The sequence below is a fragment of the Aspergillus uvarum genome (genome assembly GCF_003184745.1).
Source record: "Aspergillus uvarum CBS 121591 unplaced genomic scaffold BO82scaffold_31, whole genome shotgun sequence".
NCBI lineage: Eukaryota > Fungi > Ascomycota > Eurotiomycetes > Eurotiales > Aspergillaceae > Aspergillus > Aspergillus uvarum.
This window is the reverse complement of record NW_020291328.1, coordinates 315,764-333,642: the sequence shown is the minus strand read 5'-3', so window position 1 is coordinate 333,642 and position 17,879 is coordinate 315,764. Positions and strand designations below refer to the sequence as shown.

Sequence of the window (17,879 nt, the reverse complement as noted above, 5' to 3'; positions counted from 1 at the left end):
GTCCTTCAACAAATGACTATAATCTGAGGGATGAAGGCCAATATATAGTGCCGTTCGAAACCTTTTCTGAACTGCTCTGGTTCACCCCCCCCCCCCCCCCCCCCCCCCCCCCCCCCCCCCCCCCCCCCCCCCCCCCCCGCGCCCAAAAAAAAAAAGCCATGTGTGCTTTCTCAGTGCGGACTGAGGGCTTCTGCGAAATGATGTCTACAAGGTAATATTTGAGGAAAGTATCTAATCACGTGCGCGTATCAATGTCAGTGGGTACCTCGTATGTCTGTGAGAATGCATCTGGAAAGGTTACGCGAGGCTCAACACGCTATCCGAGATTTCCAAACGCGTATAAAAAGCGACAAACTCGAAATATATGCACAGGACTGCTTTTCTTCGACTCTGATGTATTGATCTCGGAGTCACCTCAATATCCCGCAAACCTACAATTTCGAATTCGATCCCCCACTTTCGGCATCACACTTATCTAAGCCGCTCAACACCCGTCTCAGAATCTTCCCACTTGCATTCCTGGGTATGACGTCCAGAAACCTTACACCCCCAGAGATTTCCTTATACTTGGCCAACCGCTCAGCGGCATACCGTCTCACCTCGTCGATACGCAGCAGCTCGCCCGGCTTGGCCACTACAAATGCTCGCGGCCTTTCAATGCCATACAGTGGATCACGAACGCCCACCACAGCAGCATCGACCACGGCCGGATGCGACAGCAGGACACCCTCTAGCTCCGACGGGGCTACCTGAAACCCTCGGACTTTGATGAGCTCCTTCTTTCGATCAACGATGTACCATTTGCGCGTTGCACCATCACATATCGCTACGTCACCAGTTTTCAGCCAGCTATCCGCGTCGAACGCGGACTCGTTCGCCGCTGGGTTGTCGAAATAGCCTGGTGTCACAGTGGGGCCGCGGATGCAGAGCTCGCCGGCGACATCGTAGGCGGAGACATTCTCTCCGTCGTCGTTGACCAACCTAAAACATAATTCGCAGTCGTCAGCCCTTACTTTACACACCACAATGAGCCCAATCCGAACAATGTGGGATACAGGCTTACTTAGCCTCGACATTGGGAACCAAGCGCCCCACAGACCCCGTGTCATCCCCCTCTGGGTAAGGGAACATCATGGCCGCGCAGCACGTCTCCGTCATGCCCCACCCCTGCGTCAGAGGCACACCCTTCGCGAGCAGCTCGCGAACGACCCTACCCTGCGTCTCCTTGTCCAGCGGGGCGGCACCGCAAACGACATTTCTCACCTTCTTCAGACACGTCCCCTGGCCCGGGCGGTCGGACGCCAAGATGGCAGTGAGAATGGACGGCACAACGATAAGATCCGTGACGGCGTACTCCTTCGCGAACCGCAGATACGGTCCCAGCTCGAACCGCCACATGATGTACATCGTGTAGCCGGAGCGCAGGGCGCCGATGTGCACGAGGGGGGCGATGGCAGCGTGGAAGACCGGAAGGGCGATTAGGGAGGACATCTACGTTTCTCACGGTCAGTTGACTATGTGTTCGGATGAGAGATAGGGTTAGGGGTCAAGGAGGGTCGCGCACTTGATAGGGCCGCGGGTGTGCCTCAAAGACAAGCGTATGCTGCGCCACGAGGTTGTAGTGCGTGACATCGACGGCCTTTGGGAGGCCCGTCGTCCCGCTGCTAAAGAATCGGGCAGCGGTTGTTTCCCTCGCGGTGGTGAGATTGTCGAAGCGCTGCCATTCGGTCTCGCCATGGGTGAGCAGTGCTTGCCAGGTTGATAGACCATTGGAGACAGTGAAGAGATTATCTCTTGTGACGAGGTCAGCAGAGGCGTTGTGGCTGTCGAGGATCCAGATGTTGCCTTTGGGGATGTTGACCTGTCTTGCCGCATCTCGGATTGGAGGTATGAGATTGGACTGGGAGATGAGGAAGCGGGCTTTCGACGTTCGGAGATGGTGCACGAGCTCTGAGGTCGTATAGGATGGGTTTGTGCCGGTGAATATTCCGCCAGCGCCAATGATGGCTAGGACTAGGATGCTGTAGTAGATCTATTCGAAATGGGAGTTAGCCTTCATCCTTGGGATATACACTTGACAGGAGGTGCTGACGTTGTTGAAAGAATGTACCACTACGCAATCTCCGGGTTCGAGTCCTGAGTTCCGTAGTCCTTGGATGAGCTGCTTGACAAGCCTCTTAGCTTCATTACATGATATCGTGTGGGCTGGGTTATGGGCGTCGATATAAATCTGGCACGCAATGGTTAGCTTGCAGTGGTATTGGAAATCCTTCAAGCAATCTGTCCTACCGGCCCGTTCGGATCATATTCAGGGTCGTCGAAGATGTATGAAAGGATGTCTTTGTTTGGCACGGGAAGTTGTCTATCTGGCTTGAAGATCATGCTCATTGTAAAAGGAAGTGGAGAGGCGACTGTGTTAAGTCAGAAAACGGCTGGTGTCATTCCCAATCCACACGGTGAAGCAACGCAGATGGTGTTCTTATTTCATGCTCTATGCAATATTGTTGATATGAAGCGGTCGGTTGTATCACAGGAGGATGTCATAAATTACAAGGTACCTCGTTACCATCTGGCATAAACACCGTCACAGTTTGGCAATATTTACCAATCCTTCAGAGTAACAAGCAGTTCTAATGACATAACCATGTTAATGTTAATACAAGCACTCAACAACTTCTGAACCCATTATCGTATTCTGACGGACGATAGAATTCTGTGCTGTTTCTGTTAAGTGGTAATCTATGTGATCGAGGGGGGCCCGCTGCGAAACATGTGTAAGGTCGCCGTGCGGCGGAGCTGCCATTACTGTACTATACATCACTTTTGCATGTCATCTACATTGAATTTGATCCATTTAGGTTCTAGTTCTGTAGGTCCATTCTCCGAATTCATTGGCCGACTGCTGCCACTGGGACATGACTCGTTATTATACACCGCCAATTCATGCACTGATCGAAGCAAGGGCATACCGCATTACCTGACCAGACCCCGGGAATGCGCCGCGCGCTTGATACGATTAGACCTGGTATCAGACAGATCACATTGTGTCGGGAGTTGCATGCACGTAAATGGAACTTTTGCCGCGCTATGTGCTCCTCGCTTCCCGAAACGCCCGGCAAGGCAGATGAATGGCGGCAAATTTAGCCGATGCAAGCTTTTCCCCACTCGTATGCGACAACGAGTCCTCATTCGGGCCGTATGCAGTGTCACTACTTTTGCTCTGTTTGTGGTCGCTGGGGAAGATGCATCTGGCAGGCTATCGCACCATGATGGCGCAGGTATCCTCTCCGGCGGGCGTGACGATCGTAGTCGTTGCCGTTGCGGCAACCTCGTGGCTCAAGCTCCGCGAGTGCAGGGGGAAGGCCAGCGGTATGAGTGTGGAGGGAAAGGTAGTCGACATCACAGGTGGGCTGATTGGGCCGGGGAAAAGAGATTGCAGAGCTGTACCGGGTCAACGATGCCCGTGTGGCTGTTGTAGACATCAAAGATGTGATGAATCTGTCCTAGTCACCCATGGCGATGGGCTTGGGGTATTTTCAAGTGCGATGTGTGGGACTACAAAGGTGTAGAGGCTGTCATGAACACAATCCAGACCGACATAAGTACGAATCTGCCCATGATCAATAAACTCATGAGAAGGACTAGCAAAGAACAGATGGGGACGCCGGATATTATGATCAACTGCGCGGCCATGCCCATAAACCGACTCCCCTTTCACGACCTACCGATCCATCTTTTCGCTAAGACCATCAACATAGACCTGCTTTAACCGACCCATAGCATCCGTGCAACTCTCTCTCAGCTGATCCACGGCGGGAAACCCGCAAGAATAGTCAATATCAGCTCGGTGGTCGCGCACCTGTATCCCGTTGGCCTCTCGGATTATGCGTGCAGCAAAACTGGACTCAACGCTCCGCATCACAACCTCGAGGCGGAAACGCGACGCTTGGGGTATGATATGAGGACTCGCTTCTTCCTCGTGGAGGTCGGGCAGATGCAGACGCCCTTGTTTAGCTGGATCAAACCCCCAAATTCTGTGCTCGCGCCTGTTCTTGAGCCTGCTTACGTCGCACAGAAGATCTATGATGCGGTAAATATCGGATCAGATGGTGTTATTCAGTTACCAAAGTATGCTTCTTGAGTCTGTGGGCATGATGTGCTTCTAGTGCGGGTGCAGCGGTTTGTTAGATATCTGATGGGGGTTGATGATGCGTTGGTCTCTCGTTGAACGGGAGGGTTGTTTCCCACATTCGTAGAGGATCTTGAGTATTGACTTGACAAGAATGCTTGAGTCTCACAGATGCAGCAGAGCTACGAGCCAAGAATTGCGCAAACAAGGTTTTAAATATACTTATAATGCCGATGCTTAAACAACATGGAACAGCAGTAAACTATATGACTAGCTAGTGCTATGGGAAGGATAAACAATGAGGCTACTGTACTGGGGAGGATGTGTGGACTATTCTATTGCCCACAATCGTCGCGCCGCACAGACATGAAAATGCAGCATAGTGTAAGTTGCAAGAGTATAGTAATACTTGTAGGTCACCTTGTCGGCCTCCTTGAACGGTAGCTTCACAAGACGCACAGCCACCGTTAGCATGGAAAGGAGGTGACACAGCCCTAGAAGCAACAGCGCTGGTTCCAATGACACAGTTGCGTAATCGACCCGCAAACCATTGGAAATTGCAGTGCATGCGATAAGTGTGGCCGTGGCACCTCGTAGCCAGAATTGCCCCCGTTGATCCAGAACCAGTGGCAGTGTTTGACGCCCGGCCTTCCTGTCGCCGTCCATGTCATGAAACTCCTGAACATGAATGGTCGTAACTAACCAGCTAAACAAGAGCCACCGGAGCGAGCTCTCCTCCATACTAGGTAAGTTGAGATCCGTGAGCAACGCTTCAAGCAGACTCAGCTGGAGAACGGCTCCAACTGCTGTGAACAGATTGCGCGCGGCCCAGTTGTTGAACTTCGGCCACACGTAGAAGAGCAAAACCCAGACTTCCCACAGGACCAGAAATGTAGTGGCTTGGAAGCCCACAGTAAGATGGAGCAGGATGGGGAATAGAATCCAACTCAATAGCCAGCGCGTGTAACCCCCCTCCATACTCATTATGCCGGAGGGGATAGGCCTATGGGGTTTGTTGAGAGAATCCTCCTCCACAGAGAAGGCCTGGTTTGCAATGTCAAATACATATGCAAATGCCAATATCGCAAGACACACCCCAGGCAACCGGGCTGAAAATTGTTGGACTGAGAGACTTGAGTCCGAAAGTCGTGCGGATAGGCATGCGACAGCGTTGCCACAGTGGGCGGTGAAATTGTCTCCCAGAAGCGCACTGGTCAACGATAGCTCCGAAGTGATAGCCGAGATTCCGATTTTCCTGTGCTCATTAGTACAAAGCTCACATTTATCGCGTTGCAGAAAAAACCTCACACGGCATAAATTGGCGTCCGTGAATTCGGTCTCGCGTGAGTGTGAGCCGCGCTCTTGCTAGTCTGCTGAGGGGAAAGCCGCATCTTGTCGGATTGCAAGGAATTCAGACACAATGACCCGGCTGGGACATGTACTCAGAACATCGGAGTTGGGCGACTTCTGGCTAGAAGATATTCTATCTCGCAGCCTTGCTCTAAACAAATCATTCCTGTATCTCAGATTCGGTAAGTCCACCGGGTGGTATCTGCGTGCATGATGATGTAGAGAGCGCATCCACTATCAGCATCTGGCGACGATCAGGGTATCACAGTACAGTATTATGGTACATGGCAGAAGGTTTAACAGGTAAGGGTTGGCTAAGTCTGTGGTACGGCAGCCAAAGTCAATCTGCGGACAGAAGGTCTGACAAATTCCGGGATTCTCTCTATACCGATCTGCTGTTAAGCCATCTCTGTGGGGCCGACGACCATATAAACTAGGCTGCATGACAACACTGTGCAACCACTCCTGAGGGGGTGTGCACCAGTCCAATGATTTATGTGGTATATGCTTGGCTTTGAATCGGCAGAGGAAACATCAAGCACAGTGGTACATTTGGGTTGTGACCAATAATTGTTGAAAGAAGTACCAAAGCATATTTCAATTCCATGCAAGGCAATTAAAAGACCAGATAGACATGCATCGATGGCAACTACATAGACAACGGGAAACATTTACTGCTAGGCAATAAGTACCGCAACGATCAGCTTGACATAGTATCACACTGAAGTATCTGGGCGTCGCTACAACACTTCTCTGACCCCAGCAGCCTTCTTGATGAAACAGCATTGTCAAAATGGCGCCGTACTATGATGGCCTAGTCGCCTTTCTTTTCCGACAGCTTTTCTACACAATCCCTGCAGTTGCACCTGTCGACCTCCATGGAAAGGCGGTTCTTTTGACGGGGGCTAACTCCGGGATTGGTCTTTCTCTTGCAATGATCCTCGCATCACAGGGTGCTGAGGTGGTCACCGCCGTCCGATCCCTAGCTAGAGGCGAGGCTGCTCGACAGGAGATCCTTCGAGGTGTTCCAACGGCCAGAATTGAGGTGCGAGAATGTGATTTAGCCTCGTTCAATTCCGTCAAAAGCTTTGTAGGGCAGCTGAAGGATGACTCCAAGTCCTTCGATCTGGTCATTCTCAATGCCGGTGTGTGGTGCTCACAGTGGATGGCTTCAGGAGACGGGTTTGATCTTTCCCTCCAAGTACAACTTACTAGTTCTTTGTTGGGACGACGTTAACTGGGCCAGGTGAATGTACTATCTAATGCTCTTCTGGCTTTGTCACTCCTTCCGCGTCTCCGATATCAAAGTGGTCCACCACGCATAGTCTTTGTGACATCCGAGGGTCACGCCATGGTCCCAACGCCATTTGCAAGGCAAGGCAGTATGCTGGACTCTTTCAATCAAAAGGCCCAACCATTCAATCATTACAAGCACTACTACACGTCCAAATTATTCGAGCTTCTCTGGGCTCAGGCCATGTCTCGACGCGTTGACGCGGGAAAGCTCTCGATTTGCTCAGTATCCCCTGGGCTATGCAAGAGCGAACTATTCCGCAATGTACGATCTGCCCCAGCAGATCTCTTGGCACGCTGCTTTGCTCGGACCTGTAATGATGGGGCGCGAATGGTAATGTTAGCCTCGGTAACAGAGTCAAAGGGTTCTCCAGACACCTACTATAGCCAAGGGGGCCAAGTACCGTAAGTACATACCCACCTGACATGAAGATCCGAATCTGACTGTGCCCTGCAGTGTTTCCAGTTTCGCCTCCAGCCGAGAAGGGGTTCTGTGCCAGGAAAGACTCTGGAAGGAGATAGTGGGCATTCTCGACAGTGTGGACCCTGGTTTGGAGTCTCATTTGAACTTGGTCAATTGATATGACTCGGAACCATGCAAGGGCACGTAGATACAAAGCCCCTCCTTCGTGAATTACCTCTGTGTATGTCTTAGCAATTAAAGAATCAATATGATTAATGCATGGAGTCTCTTGTGTCATACCTTCTGCCCTTAGCACCTTCAAATGCTCGGGTATTTTAGTTGGGGATTCTATACATGCACCTGATACCAACCATACGGGCTCCGAGAAGGTAGTATACTGTCTGATTCAAAGCCAAAACGTGTGTTGGGAAATGTATCGTTAATGTATGCATAAAAACTTGTCTCTAACCCTTTGAACCTCAGAATGGCCATTGTCTTCCTGCAACAAACCATTCAACTGCCTCTGCTCTCTCTACCAACATGTCATTCTACTTCGATCCAATTCGACTTACGCCATTGGACCACATGATGCCAGTTTCCTACATAGCGTTCTTCTATTCATTTCTCGTCGACGACCCACGAAGAGCTGTGCCTGTTCTTGAGGACGCTCTTCACCGGTTACTTCAGGCGAATCCGTTCTTAGTAGGAAATCTGATCAACTCCCGTTCTGGCGAGGACAATCCCACCATTCGTACGGTTCACCCACCAACATCGGAATCTCTTCGCGAATTTCCCATTCTCCAGGTGAGACATCACGAGAATGAATACATCGCCCGCCGATCCCACGGGTCCAGCTGTTCTGGCAATCAAATCTCGAAGGATGCCCTGTTGAGTGATACCTATCTGCCGGTGCCCCTCGCCGCAGCGACTGCCAAGCAGTGCCCCATCATTCGGTGGCAGGCCAACCTCATGCAAGATGGTTTGGTCGTGGCAGTGTGCTTTCACCACTCCGTGCTGGACGCCGCAGGTTTCTACATCATCCAAGTTGCATTGGCGAGATGCTGTCGGGAGCCAGACAGTACGATTCAGGGGCTCTCCCTTGCATCAGACCTCCTGAAAGGGAGACAGGCAATGCTTGAGACCAGTCCGGCGAGTGGGATCAGTGGAAGATCATCAGCGCGGGACTTGCAGGCCTTGGGGGTGGCCAACTTTGAGTCTGCCGAAAACCTGATCAGCCGGCGTCTGACCTTGAAACCTGCCAGAATCGAGTATCTGAAAGTGGCGTGCAATGCACTCGGGCAGGGCCGCATGGAGAACGACCCCGTATTCTCTCAGCCCCAGGCGTTGCTGTCGTCGAATGATATCATATCCGCTGTATTATGGCTCGTCATCATGAGGGCGCGGTACCGACCCTGTTCAGGTACCCTAAAGGGTCCAGACGACTCAGCCCAGAGCTCCCTCATCCTGATCATCGAGATTCGTCGATCCCTGACACCGCCACTGCCAATGTCTTACATCGGGAATGGGATTGTCCAGACTGCGACCTCTTCACCCATCCGGGCTGCTCTGGAGTCCGTATCACAGCCTACACAGACACCAACTCTGACGGCCCACGGGCTGCAGGTTCTCACCGACCTCGCGCTCAAGGTTCATGCAATCTTTTCGCGTGTGGACGATACTTTCGTGAAAACACTCATCCGGGAAAAGCAAGAGGCTATAGACTGGAGTCCAAGATTCCGGCAAGCGGATGTTACGTCCACGAGTCTGCGTCGTATGGGAGTGTATGGGCTGGACTTTGGCCCAGTCTTGGGAAAGGTGGTGGAGTTCGATAGCCCAGATAACAGGATCGATGGCACGGTCTGCATCCTACCCGCTCGGGTGAGTTCGGTCCCAGCGCCATGGGAGGTGCGGGTCACCTTGCAGCGAGAGGTCATGGTACGACTTTCTCAGGACCCTTTCATGGACTGGTTGGTTGACAATGTGTCAGCCAAAATGTGAGGGGTCGGTGTCGGGATCGGGATAATTGGAATGCACTGAGGACACGTACTGGAGTGTTCGGATCGGGACCAGATCGGAGATCAGATCTGAGATCAGATCGGCTTGGTCTAATCCGGATGATTTTGATAAGGCTGTTTGTTTCGGCCCTTATTCCGCAAATCAGAACATGCCCCTGATCTCCGCAGTCCTTCACCGCATCTTTCCCAATCTCCTCTGAAGAATAATGCAGTGCCTGAACGAGTCGATCTACCTAGAGGATAATGTGATAGGTCAGGATGGATTCTCAGTAAAATAGATACTTACAATTCAATACTGCCTCCTTACATATTCCTTCATCTCTCTTAACGTACATAATAGCAATTCTGCAGCCAAACGCCAGAATTATATGGAGCTTTTGTTCTCCGTATATCATCGTATCTCATCCCCCGACATCTTTATTGGCTTATAGAGAAACAACATACCTTATCTGTGCCAGTATCTGGCTACGCTCGTGGTGACATATTTGAGAAATCTATATGAAAGGCCTTGTAGCAGCCAGACCATCGAAAGATATACAGTGCATGACATATCTTAATGTACCATCGTAATTTTCAAAATAATATACGTTATCTAAGAATCTGTGTTAATGAACTATTGATATAGATTAGTCCGTAATCACTCTGTAGGATGCTCAACGACTTTCTCTGCATCCGGTACAACCTCGTCTTACCATTTCTAAAGATGTCCTTCTCTGGAAAATACGACATCGTCATCATCGGCGCGGGCGTTGCTGGAATTAATTCCGCATATCGAATACAGACACAGCTGCCCGACCATAAGTATGTTATTCTCGAAGCCCGCGATGCTGCCGGTGGGACCTGGGACTTGATGCGCTACCCTGGGGCCCGTCTTGACTCGGATATATACACATTCGGATTCACATGGCACCCCTACCATGGCGAGAAGATCATGCTAGATGGAGAGTCCTTTCTCAAGTACATCAACGATGCTGCCACGAAGCACGGAATTGAAGACCACATTCTTTTTAGTCATCGAGTCACGACAGCAGCCTGGTCATCCCAAGATTATGCCTGGAACCTGACGGCTACGGTCGATGATGAAAAGCACTACTTCGGCGCAAGATACTTGATCTTCGCGACGGGGTATTTCGACCACGACGAGGCACTGCCCACCCAAATCCCGCGTCTCGACCACTTTCTAGAAACAGTGATCCATCCGCAATTTTGGCCCAAAGATCTGGATTGCTCAGGCAAAAGGATTGCTGTCATCGGCAGCGGGGCGACGGCTATATCCCTTGTTCCCAAGCTTGCAGAGACCGCGTCCGCCGTCACAGTCATCCAGAGAAGCCCGAACTATATCACGCCCGTGGAGCTGGCGGAGGCCGAATCGTGGTTAACCAAACTCTTACCAGCTCCAGTGGCATACAAGCTCAGACGCTTGCGGTGGCTCCTCATCACCTTGATCGGGTACTATGCATCTCGCCGATGGCCCCAGCATGCGAGGAATTACCTGCTGAAGCAGGTCGAAAAAGAGCTCCCAGCTCATGTTCCTCTCGAGCCACACTTCAACCCCACGTACAAGGTCTGGGACCAACGGCTCCTAGCATGTCCCAATGGCGATTACTTTCGCAGCGTCCGTAGCGGGAAGGTTGGCATCGAGACAGCGAACATCCAACATTGTACTGCAGACGGTCTTATCCTGGACAATGGGAAAGCCGTCGATGCAGACATTATTGTCACAGCAACGGGGCTGAAACTCCGGATCGGAGGTGGGATCCAGGTGGACCTCGACGGCCAGATATGCGACTTGTCTGACAAATTCATGTGGCACGGGATAATGCTCGATGGTGTCCCGAATGCGTTCTTCGCTCTCGGATATCTCACGAGCGCGTCCTGGACGATGGGTTCGGATGTGACGGCTGTGCTCGCCTGCCGAATGATCAGGCACATGAAGAGGACGAACAGCGTGGCTGTCACGCCTCGTCTACATGAATCGTCAGATCTTTCTGTGCGTCCACTTTGGGACCTGAATTCGACATACATTGTTGCTGGTAAAAGGAGCATACCTAAGGCAGGATCCGCCGGGCCGTGGAGACCTCGCTCAAACTATTTACGGGACTACTTTCATGCTAAGTATGGCTCTTTCACAGAGGGCTTGGAGTATATGGACGCCGATTGATGGTCCCAATATAGTTTTATATCTATACACTGCAGCCAGTTCCTACACTCTGCTTAGGGAAGTCACTGATGCGTGGCATTTGTAGCTATGTACGTGTACTGACAAACGCATGCTGCCGCTGATTCATAGTAGACTCAGAGTAGTGTATATACAGAGCACACTATCTTTAAATCAAATCCCACCCTCGTTGATATCTTGAGTGATCGCACTTCCTGGATACCTGGCCACTTGCATAAGAGATTCATCTGTCGCTGGCCTATTCAAACAAGACACATTCTAACATTGCGACTCTCCAATGGTCTTGGGTACAAGCCCTTACTCACAGAAATACTCAATGATAATGCCAAATTACTCTAGACCCGAGTTTATTCGTGCCATATCCACATACATGACCAAACAATTATCACTGTTACCTTCCATATATCATTACAGTCTCGTATTCTTCGATAAGGGTGTCCCCTTGCAAGGCACAGGCCCCACTGTGTGGGCAATCACGATGAGGGTGCCGTTGCATAAAGAATGATTGACGTGTTCAAGCCCCTTACAGTCTTCCTGCATTCTATCAGCGGAGCATATCCATAATGCCGGGATTGACTTTACTCTGGAAAGTCATAAGTGTTGCAAGCTCTCCAATCAGTCTAATTCATCAGATACTTCGCCAAATAATGCTCCTCGAGCAGCCGACGCATGATGCCCCTTGGCTGATGGATATTGCATACTTGTATTTTCATGTGGATCTCGTCCTCCACAACGAAGACTTCAAGACTTCATACAGGGAGGTAATAGTTCCCCTTGCCTGTTGGGCTGTGCTGTTTCGGATTATGACTTCATGATGAGTATTCGCAGTACCCCTACAAGGGACACAACGATTACCTTGAGTCTCAGTTGTGAAGCTTTTACCTTTTCATTTGAGTGTGCATGTGGGGGTGGATTCTGTCTTGAATACACTAAGAAACATCTTAACAGCGGCTTCTAAGTGATCTTACCCGAGCACATATCCCAAATCGTTTCCATAATATTCATCTACGAGATAGAATATAATACAATGACTGTCGAGGCAATACCACAGCCACAGACGCTAGGCATCGATGAGCACAACACCTCATCCCCGGTCGGGAACTACGGACACTCTGATGAGAAGTTAGACACACGTATCGAGGAGTCACAACCTCGTGTCGGGAGTCTCGGGATGCAAAGCGGTAGACCTGAGATCCATGGCCACCAAGTATCAACTAATCACGTTCCCAACCAGGAGGAGGTTCGCAGATATCTTCTCACAAAAAGGGAGACCATCATGCTCACAGGTGCTTCGGCTACAGATTATCTCCGGTCCCATGGAATACCTGCTCTCTTCGCACGGGAAAAGCTTCCGAGGAAAGCTCATCGCGGGGTTCAATCGACTCCTGGAGGTCCCACAGGACAAGCTTAACGTGATCAGTCGGGTCATTGAGCTGTTGCATACGGCTTCCCTCTTGTCAGTAGACATCCACTATGGCCCTGCACCCCCAGAGCTTGACTGACAGACGACAGAATTGATGACATCCAAGACCGGTCGACGTTGCGGCGAGGTCTCCCCGTGGCGCACAGCATCTTTGGGGTCGCGCAGACGATCAACTCCGCGAATCACGCCTACTTTCTGGCGCAGAAGCACCTAGAGGGCCTGGGCAACCCTGCCGCTCTTCCCATCTTTACAGAGGAAATGCTCAATTTGCACCGCGGGCAAGGCATGGACCTCTACTGGCGGGACTCACTGACTTGTCCTACGGAAGAGGAGTATTTGGACATGGTGTCCAACAAGACTGGTGGACTGTTCAGGCTGGCGATCAGACTGATGCAGCTCGAGAGCAGAAAGTCAGGGTAAGAATGACTTGAGCTGACCTTCCCCTAAACCAAGAACCGGTGCTGACAATTCTACTCTTCCTGCTCCTGCTGAATCAGGAACTACGTCTCACTGATCAACCTCGTTGGCACCATATTCCAAATCCGCGACGACTATCAGAACTTGAAGGGTGAAGCATACACCTCGAACAAAGGGTTCTGCGAGGATTTGACGGAGGGCAAGTTCTCGTTCCCGATCATACACAGTATCCGCCAGGACTCTGCGAACCGACAGCTGTTGCACATTCTGCGCCAGCGGACAACCAACGAGGCAGTCAAGACGCTCGCGGTGCGGCGGATGGAAGCGACGGGGAGCTTTCGGTACTGTAGGCAGAAGATCTCCATGCTGATGAGCGAGGTCCGGGCCATTGTTGCAGGGTTGGACGGTGGTGGGTCGGCCGAGGTGAATGCAATTCTAGATTTCCTAGAATTTGAATGATTTGGAGATGCGCGAGATTGATGATTTGATATCCTTCCCCGGGATGATATTGCTCTGCGTTCACAGTAGTCAATTAGGGCGGATGAGTTGTTTCTCGGAATTTCCCTGTCATGTAAATGCATCTTTGCACCCCCAGATGTTCTACGTGATAATAGCTCGGTTATCTCAAAGATCATACAAAAGACGGGGGTTGGGACGTTGATAAATTTGGAATCCCGGGGGCTGAAAATTGAAAGGTTGCTCTAATTGCCGCGAGGTCTTTCTCATTCAATCATAGAAACCATCTTGGGAATAAATAAGTCTCCAGCAAAAGGAGGAGAGCAAAGAAAAAGAAAACAAAAGAAAAGGAAATCCAGAGGCAATCGCTTTGCATCAGTCCAAAATATAATACATTAACTAGGAACGCAACCCACTACTCGCCAGTCGCTGTCAATGCGAGATATGAGCCGAGCCTTCCAGAGCCCGTGCTGCTACCCTAGCTACCTGAGCAGCTCGGCACAACATCTACGTCTAGGGTCGTACTTTTCTGACAGAATAATGCGTAGGCAACCGCTGGGCACGAATGACTCAAGGCGTCGATTGCCTGCTCCAGAGCAATAACGTTGACCGGGAGCTTGGGCAAGATTCCTTGGAGAATCGTGTCGTTGATGCCAGGACCGTCAGAGGCAGTCTCGGTGGTATTTTTGGCAATGACGTAGCGGCGTGAGAATTCAAGTCAGTACAGTCAGTACACTTGCCATCTTCTACGCAAAGAATGCTCTGGCTCCAGATCTACAAACTATCAGACCGTGTCGAACGGCCGGGAGGCTCGTACACATCATAGTTCAGGTCGAAGAGCCGCAAGGCTGCTCGATCCAGGTGGCAGTACAATTGATCCACTGCTGCCCAGCCTCGGTTTTTTCGACGGCGGAGACCATTGCATTGATAAGGTTCAGGTTCAGCACGGCATAATGCCGGCCGAAGCTCAAGGAGGAGTTGAAAACAGTGGGCGGTGTGTTTATGGAATAGCCAGGAACGTCGGTGCTCCAGCCGACAGCCCAAAAGGCGAAGCTGATCAGCAGACTGCTCTTGGAAAAGTACATGGTCTGCCTGAAGTAGAGGAAGCCAAAATTGTAATGTGTTTTCTGCGTCGTAAACGACACAGGGGAAGGGAAGGGATATATTGATTCATTTATAATGTTATCTCTTTAAAGCGACGACGGGACAACTTCAGCGGGACCGGCACAGCACAGCCGAACTGATCTATGCTTCACCGGACGGTGCAACCCACACTTTGTTCAAGTGGACCATGGTCAATGGCTGAACGGGAAGGAACAATTCGTCATGCTAAACCAGACTTTGAGATTGAAGGTGCTTCTTCTTTGTTCTTTTGCTTTATCTCTGTTCGCTCTCTTGCCTGTGCCTAGATTTGCTAATAAGGTTAGATGGCTGAATCCGATGCCCAGTTCGCCGGCACCGGGAACCCGGGCTTTTCTGTGTTCTGAAGTACAGAGGATAATGATAATTAATTACGTCGTCCGGAGAACGAATTCCATCATCTCACAAATCATGAATCCATTCTGTAGAATGCATTGTTCTTGCAGGAGTTTACTCAAAGCGAACTACCATCCACAATATCAGTATCCGGTTGAGTGCCATTTTAACCGGCCATAACAACAAATCTAAGTTACGACTGTCCAGCTCGCACACGGTGCACTGCTCACCCCACGCCGGGAACATTATCACCTACCAGATTATCCACACGTAGCCCCGACCCGGTGTTAGCAGGGGATATGGTAGCAACGAACTTCGTATGGACTGGACGAACTTCTCCCGTCGCTCACGCTCAACAACTGGCTAGAGTCGAGCTAAGCAGACGATGAGCCCTAGGTACTCACCACACCGTCCGGCCACACATGCTTGTTTAAACCATGGGTAACCTCCACAATATATCGATGAGATAAAGTAAGGCTCCAGATCTATCATTAAGTACATTATAGTGAGAAGAGAAACCCTTTTGTTTCGCTTAAAAAGACAACAGTGCCACCCGCACCCATTACAGATTCAACCGGAACCTGGGCGACGTGCGGATCCGGGCCCCATACCGGCTGTAGAACACAGGAAACATGCAAAAGACTAGCGCGATGAACGCCAGCAGAGAATTCCCCCATCCCAAGCCTAGGGCATCGTACATCGACGGACCGGCCAGCGGGAGCAGCGCCCCGATCAGCGAGCGCAACACCGCGTTGGCGGCCGTCACCGAGGCAGCGTAGAGGAGATACGAATCGACGAGGTAGGTGTTAATGCACAGCTGCATTTAACAGTCAGTTAGCATATACAGACCACGTACGAGAGAGGAAAGGGGGAGCACGTACAAAAACACACATCAGCCCCGCGCCGAAGATCCCCGTCCCGATGATCGGCATGATCCAGTGCACCTGCTTGTCGGCGGACCAGCCATACCAGAACAGCCCGATGGGCAGGAGCCACGAGCCGTACAGACACGGAATCAGCCGCGACTCGGGCACGAACCGGCCCTGGGCCGTGTGGGCCGCGGCGATGCGGTTTGCCACGTAGCCGGTGACCTGCAGGCCCAGGATGGCCCCGAGCCCAAAGCCCAGGTACGCCAGGCCGCAAATCTCCTGGCGCCAGCCGTAGACCTCCTCGAAGATGGCGGTGATGGTCGTGAACATGAGATACAGGTACCCGTAGGAGACGGCGCCGAACAGCGCCATCAGCAGCACTGTCGGTGACAGGAAGAGCAGCTTGACGGGTCGCACCGCCGCCAGCCGGAAGATCTCCTTGCGCGGCGTGCCGCGATCGAACTTGGACCGGTACTTCTCATTGCCAGTTTCCTGGCGGAGGCGCGCGGCTTTGCGCTCCAGGAGCACGACGCTGTAGGTTTCGCGGTAGCAGAAGACGGTCGCGATGAGCATTACTCCGGTCTGGAGGATGGGTCATTAGCGTTGGGGATGTTTCCGTGATGGTTGGAGGGGGGCTAAGCGTACCGCGATGGCGATGATCCAGAAGACCCAGCGCCAGCCGATGTTCGCACAGACAAACGACCCGGCGATGGGCCCGATGACGGGGCCCAAAATGGGGCCCATGGCCCAGATGGCCATCACGCCCGCGCGCTTTTCCTTGGGGATGAGATCCGCCACGGTGCCGGAACCCAGGGTCATCGGACAGCTTCCGGCGACGCCAGCAAAGAAGCGAAAGACAAATAGCTGCGGTAATGTTTGGGCGACCGCACATGCGATGGTGAAGATGAGAAAGAGGGTGTTGCAGATGTGGTAGAGTCGACAACGGCCGTACATCTCCGACAACGGCGCAATCACCAGGGGGCCGACCACGTAGCCCAGCAGGAAGATGGAGACGACGAATGAACCTAGGGTGGAGTTTGTAGTGTGGAACTCAGCCAGTACGTCTGCCTCACCTGGGGTGAACATTGACGACGATAGAGGTCTGATTCCTGCACGTTAGCTAGGTCTTCCGTGACGATATCCTTCCAGTCCTTACGATTCACGTACGTGAGAAGACTGTTGACTCCCATTCCGGCCAGTTGCCGCACTTTCTTGCTCAAAGGCCAGGTCATGGGACACTGGGGGTCGTCGGGTCCCTCCCAATCCACGATATATGGATCGACGACTTTCTCTTTCTGCGGCTGTCCAGCCGCTGCTTCGACATCTTTTTGTGGTGTGCTTTCCTCTTGTACCGCGCCCATTATGCTTCTTTATGCGTGTGCTGTCGTGAATTCGTTGATGGATTGTTGTGGCGTAGATCAAGCCCTTATGTATCCCCAACGATATCCGTGTGGTCAGAGATCTTGGATCGACACCAAGCTCATGGTCCACCACCTTGAACCCAGGTGGACCTATAGCTTATATATGTCCCCTGGCGTATCTTTCAGGGCAGCCAAAAAAAAAAAAAAGCTGGAGCTTGCCTGGTGGGCCCGGAGTGTGGAGATAGGAGTTACCGGCGAGACACATGGCGTCCCAACGCATAGGCATAACTTGTCCGGTCCGCGGACCTGGGTAGTGACCCGCCATCATATGCTCCGTTCACCCCGGGCTAACATAAGAAATTCCCTGGTGGATCACCGAGTGTGTCTGATGATGAATAATGCTGTCTCTCATCTACGCAAATATGTGAATAACACCATGTTGACACGCAAGTTCGATCAAGAGCCTGACAAATCTTTGAATTCATATTCATAACTCTAGGGGAGAGCA

At 51.6% G+C, this 17,879-nt stretch overlaps 8 protein-coding genes across 8 annotated transcripts; 5 read left to right on the top strand and 3 right to left on the bottom strand.

Annotated features, from left to right (window-relative positions):
• Positions 1–170: 170 nt before the first annotated feature.
• On the bottom strand, positions 171–2,388 carry BO82DRAFT_416362 (acyl--CoA ligase; the record flags this gene model as incomplete). The annotated part of the gene is made up of 6 exons (XM_025639994.1): positions 171–204; positions 436–981; positions 1,064–1,491; positions 1,565–2,032; positions 2,111–2,230; positions 2,290–2,388. The coding sequence occupies 6 exons, from the start codon at positions 2,386–2,388 to the stop codon at positions 171–173; spliced, it is 1,695 nt and encodes a 564-aa protein (XP_025491400.1).
• Positions 2,389–3,269: 881 nt separating this feature from the next.
• BO82DRAFT_402774 (uncharacterized protein) lies at positions 3,270–4,141 on the top strand (the record flags this gene model as incomplete). The annotated part of the gene is made up of 3 exons (XM_025639341.1): positions 3,270–3,369; positions 3,431–3,506; positions 3,781–4,141. 3 exons carry the CDS (start codon positions 3,270–3,272, stop codon positions 4,139–4,141), a joined length of 537 nt encoding a protein of 178 aa, XP_025491399.1.
• A 318-nt stretch (positions 4,142–4,459) lies between these two features.
• BO82DRAFT_375096 (uncharacterized protein) lies at positions 4,460–5,520 on the bottom strand (the record flags this gene model as incomplete). The annotated part of the gene is made up of 2 exons (XM_025637459.1): positions 4,460–5,384; positions 5,438–5,520. 2 exons carry the CDS (start codon positions 5,518–5,520, stop codon positions 4,460–4,462), a joined length of 1,008 nt encoding a protein of 335 aa, XP_025491398.1.
• Positions 5,521–6,272: 752 nt separating this feature from the next.
• BO82DRAFT_284914 (putative short-chain dehydrogenase) lies at positions 6,273–7,353 on the top strand (the record flags this gene model as incomplete). The annotated part of the gene is made up of 4 exons (XM_025631478.1): positions 6,273–6,680; positions 6,726–7,037; positions 7,117–7,121; positions 7,230–7,353. The coding sequence occupies 4 exons, from the start codon at positions 6,273–6,275 to the stop codon at positions 7,351–7,353; spliced, it is 849 nt and encodes a 282-aa protein (XP_025491397.1).
• A 362-nt stretch (positions 7,354–7,715) lies between these two features.
• On the top strand, positions 7,716–9,173 carry BO82DRAFT_402772 (putative acetyltransferase; the record flags this gene model as incomplete). Its single annotated transcript, XM_025639340.1, has 1 exon — positions 7,716–9,173. The coding sequence occupies one exon, from the start codon at positions 7,716–7,718 to the stop codon at positions 9,171–9,173; it is 1,458 nt and encodes a 485-aa protein (XP_025491396.1).
• Positions 9,174–9,893: 720 nt separating this feature from the next.
• BO82DRAFT_375093 (flavin-containing monooxygenase) lies at positions 9,894–11,351 on the top strand (the record flags this gene model as incomplete). Its single annotated transcript, XM_025637458.1, has 1 exon — positions 9,894–11,351. The coding sequence occupies one exon, from the start codon at positions 9,894–9,896 to the stop codon at positions 11,349–11,351; it is 1,458 nt and encodes a 485-aa protein (XP_025491395.1).
• Positions 11,352–12,396: 1,045 nt separating this feature from the next.
• Positions 12,397–13,668, top strand: BO82DRAFT_402770 (FPP/GGPP synthase family protein; the record flags this gene model as incomplete). The annotated part of the gene is made up of 4 exons (XM_025639339.1): positions 12,397–12,609; positions 12,671–12,825; positions 12,882–13,208; positions 13,290–13,668. 4 exons carry the CDS (start codon positions 12,397–12,399, stop codon positions 13,666–13,668), a joined length of 1,074 nt encoding a protein of 357 aa, XP_025491394.1.
• Positions 13,669–15,279: 1,611 nt separating this feature from the next.
• On the bottom strand, positions 15,280–17,834 carry BO82DRAFT_354917 (MFS transporter). The gene is made up of 4 exons (XM_025635314.1): positions 17,178–17,834; positions 16,656–17,112; positions 16,023–16,592; positions 15,280–15,958 (listed from the first exon to the last, which is right to left on the bottom strand). Exons 1-4 carry the CDS (start codon positions 17,369–17,371, stop codon positions 15,704–15,706), a joined length of 1,476 nt encoding a protein of 491 aa, XP_025491393.1. The 5' UTR covers positions 17,372–17,834; the 3' UTR covers positions 15,280–15,703.
• Between the last annotated feature and the right edge of the window lie 45 nt (positions 17,835–17,879).